Source organism: Coffea eugenioides, chromosome 8, assembly GCF_003713205.1.
Source record: "Coffea eugenioides isolate CCC68of chromosome 8, Ceug_1.0, whole genome shotgun sequence".
In the NCBI taxonomy this organism is placed as follows: domain Eukaryota; kingdom Viridiplantae; phylum Streptophyta; class Magnoliopsida; order Gentianales; family Rubiaceae; genus Coffea; species Coffea eugenioides.
Window position 1 is genome coordinate 19,954,277 of NC_040042.1, and position 1,437 is coordinate 19,955,713.

Consider the following 1,437-nt stretch of genomic DNA (forward strand, 5'->3'; position numbering starts at 1 on the left):
TCACAGCCTTTTGATGCACATAAATAATTTCAAACTGTTGTAGTTGAAGATACCATCTAGTTAGACGGTCGGATAGTACTGGTTTTCTCATCACATATTTTATGGGATTCACCCTGAAAATGAGGCTCACGCTATGTGCTTGAAAGTAGTGTTTTAACTTCTGTATTGCAAAAATAAGAGCTAGACACAACTTTTCAATCGGTGAATAGTTTAGTTCGTTGGGGGTCATCATTCTGTTTAAATAATAAGGGCAACTTCTTTTCCTTCATTATTTTCTTGTGTAAGCAATGCCCCCACTAAGCGTTCTTGGGCAGCAATATAAAGAAGTAATGGCTTTCCATGCATAGGTGCAACCAAAACAGGTGCTTTCATAAGATAAGACTTAATGCTATTGAATGCATTACTACATGTCTCATCCCATTGAAATGGCACATCTTTCTTCATCAAGCGACTAAATGGTTGACAACTTCCTGCTAAATTTGAAATAAATCTCCGCAGATAAGCTAATCGCCCTTGAAGACTTTTCAATTCAAGAATGTCACGAGGTTCAGGCATCATCAATATAGCATCAATTTTGGCCTGATCAATTTCAATACCTCGATGGCGAACCACAAAACCAAGAACTTTCCCCGACGTGACTCCAAATGCACACTTGAGAGGGTTCATTTTGAGTTAATACATTCTCAACCGATCAAATACTTGTCTCAAATCCTCCAAGTGATTACTTTTTTTCTTTGATTTAACAACTAAATCACCCACATAACACTCGATATTTTTTATGAATCATGTCGTCAAAGATGCTTTGCATTGCTTTTTGATATGTGGCTCCAGCATTTTTGAGACCAAAGGGCATTATTTTATAACAATAAATACCCTTAGGAGTACGAAATGCAGTGAACTCCTCATCCTCAGGTGCCAATCGAATTTAATTATATCCAAAAATAACAGAACTTGATACCCAGTAGCATCCATCATGAGCTCAGTGATCGATAAAGAAAAGTCATCTTTGGGACAAACATTGTTAAGATCTCTGAAATTGATGTAGATGCGGATTTGTCCATTCTTCTTTCGCACAGGTACGATATTCGAAATCCATGTGGGATATTTAACCTCATGAATGAACCCAGCTTCGATGAGTTTATTGATTTCAATTTCAATCAAAGGAATCAAATCGGGTCTAAATCGCCGTTGTGCTTGTTTTACAAGTCGAACTCCCTTTTTAACAGTCAAATGGTGGACGACCACTTTTGGGTCTAGACCCGACATTTCTTTATAAGTCCAGACAAAAACATCTCGATACTCTTGCAAGAGATCAACATATGCCTTCTCTTCATCAGGACTCAGTGAAGCACCTACATATATTGGACGTGGGTCTTCTGAAGTACTGAGATTGATCTCTTTTAGATCATCTACAGTGGCCTTAACACCTTCTTCCAA

The 1,437-nt window shown here is 37.9% G+C and overlaps 1 protein-coding gene across 1 annotated transcript; it reads right to left on the minus strand.

Annotated features, from left to right (window-relative positions):
- Positions 1 to 237: 237 nt before the first annotated feature.
- LOC113780377 (uncharacterized mitochondrial protein AtMg00860-like) lies at positions 238 to 666 on the minus strand. The gene has a single exon (XM_027326184.1). It carries the CDS (start codon positions 664 to 666, stop codon positions 238 to 240), a length of 429 nt encoding a protein of 142 aa, XP_027181985.1.
- Positions 667 to 1,437: the final 771 nt, after the last annotated feature.

What these genes read in the sequence shown, in the direction of transcription:
- LOC113780377 (XM_027326184.1), bottom strand. Translation starts at nt 666, where the DNA reads ATGAACCCTCTCAAGTGTGCATTTGGAGTCACGTCGGGGAAAGTTCTT.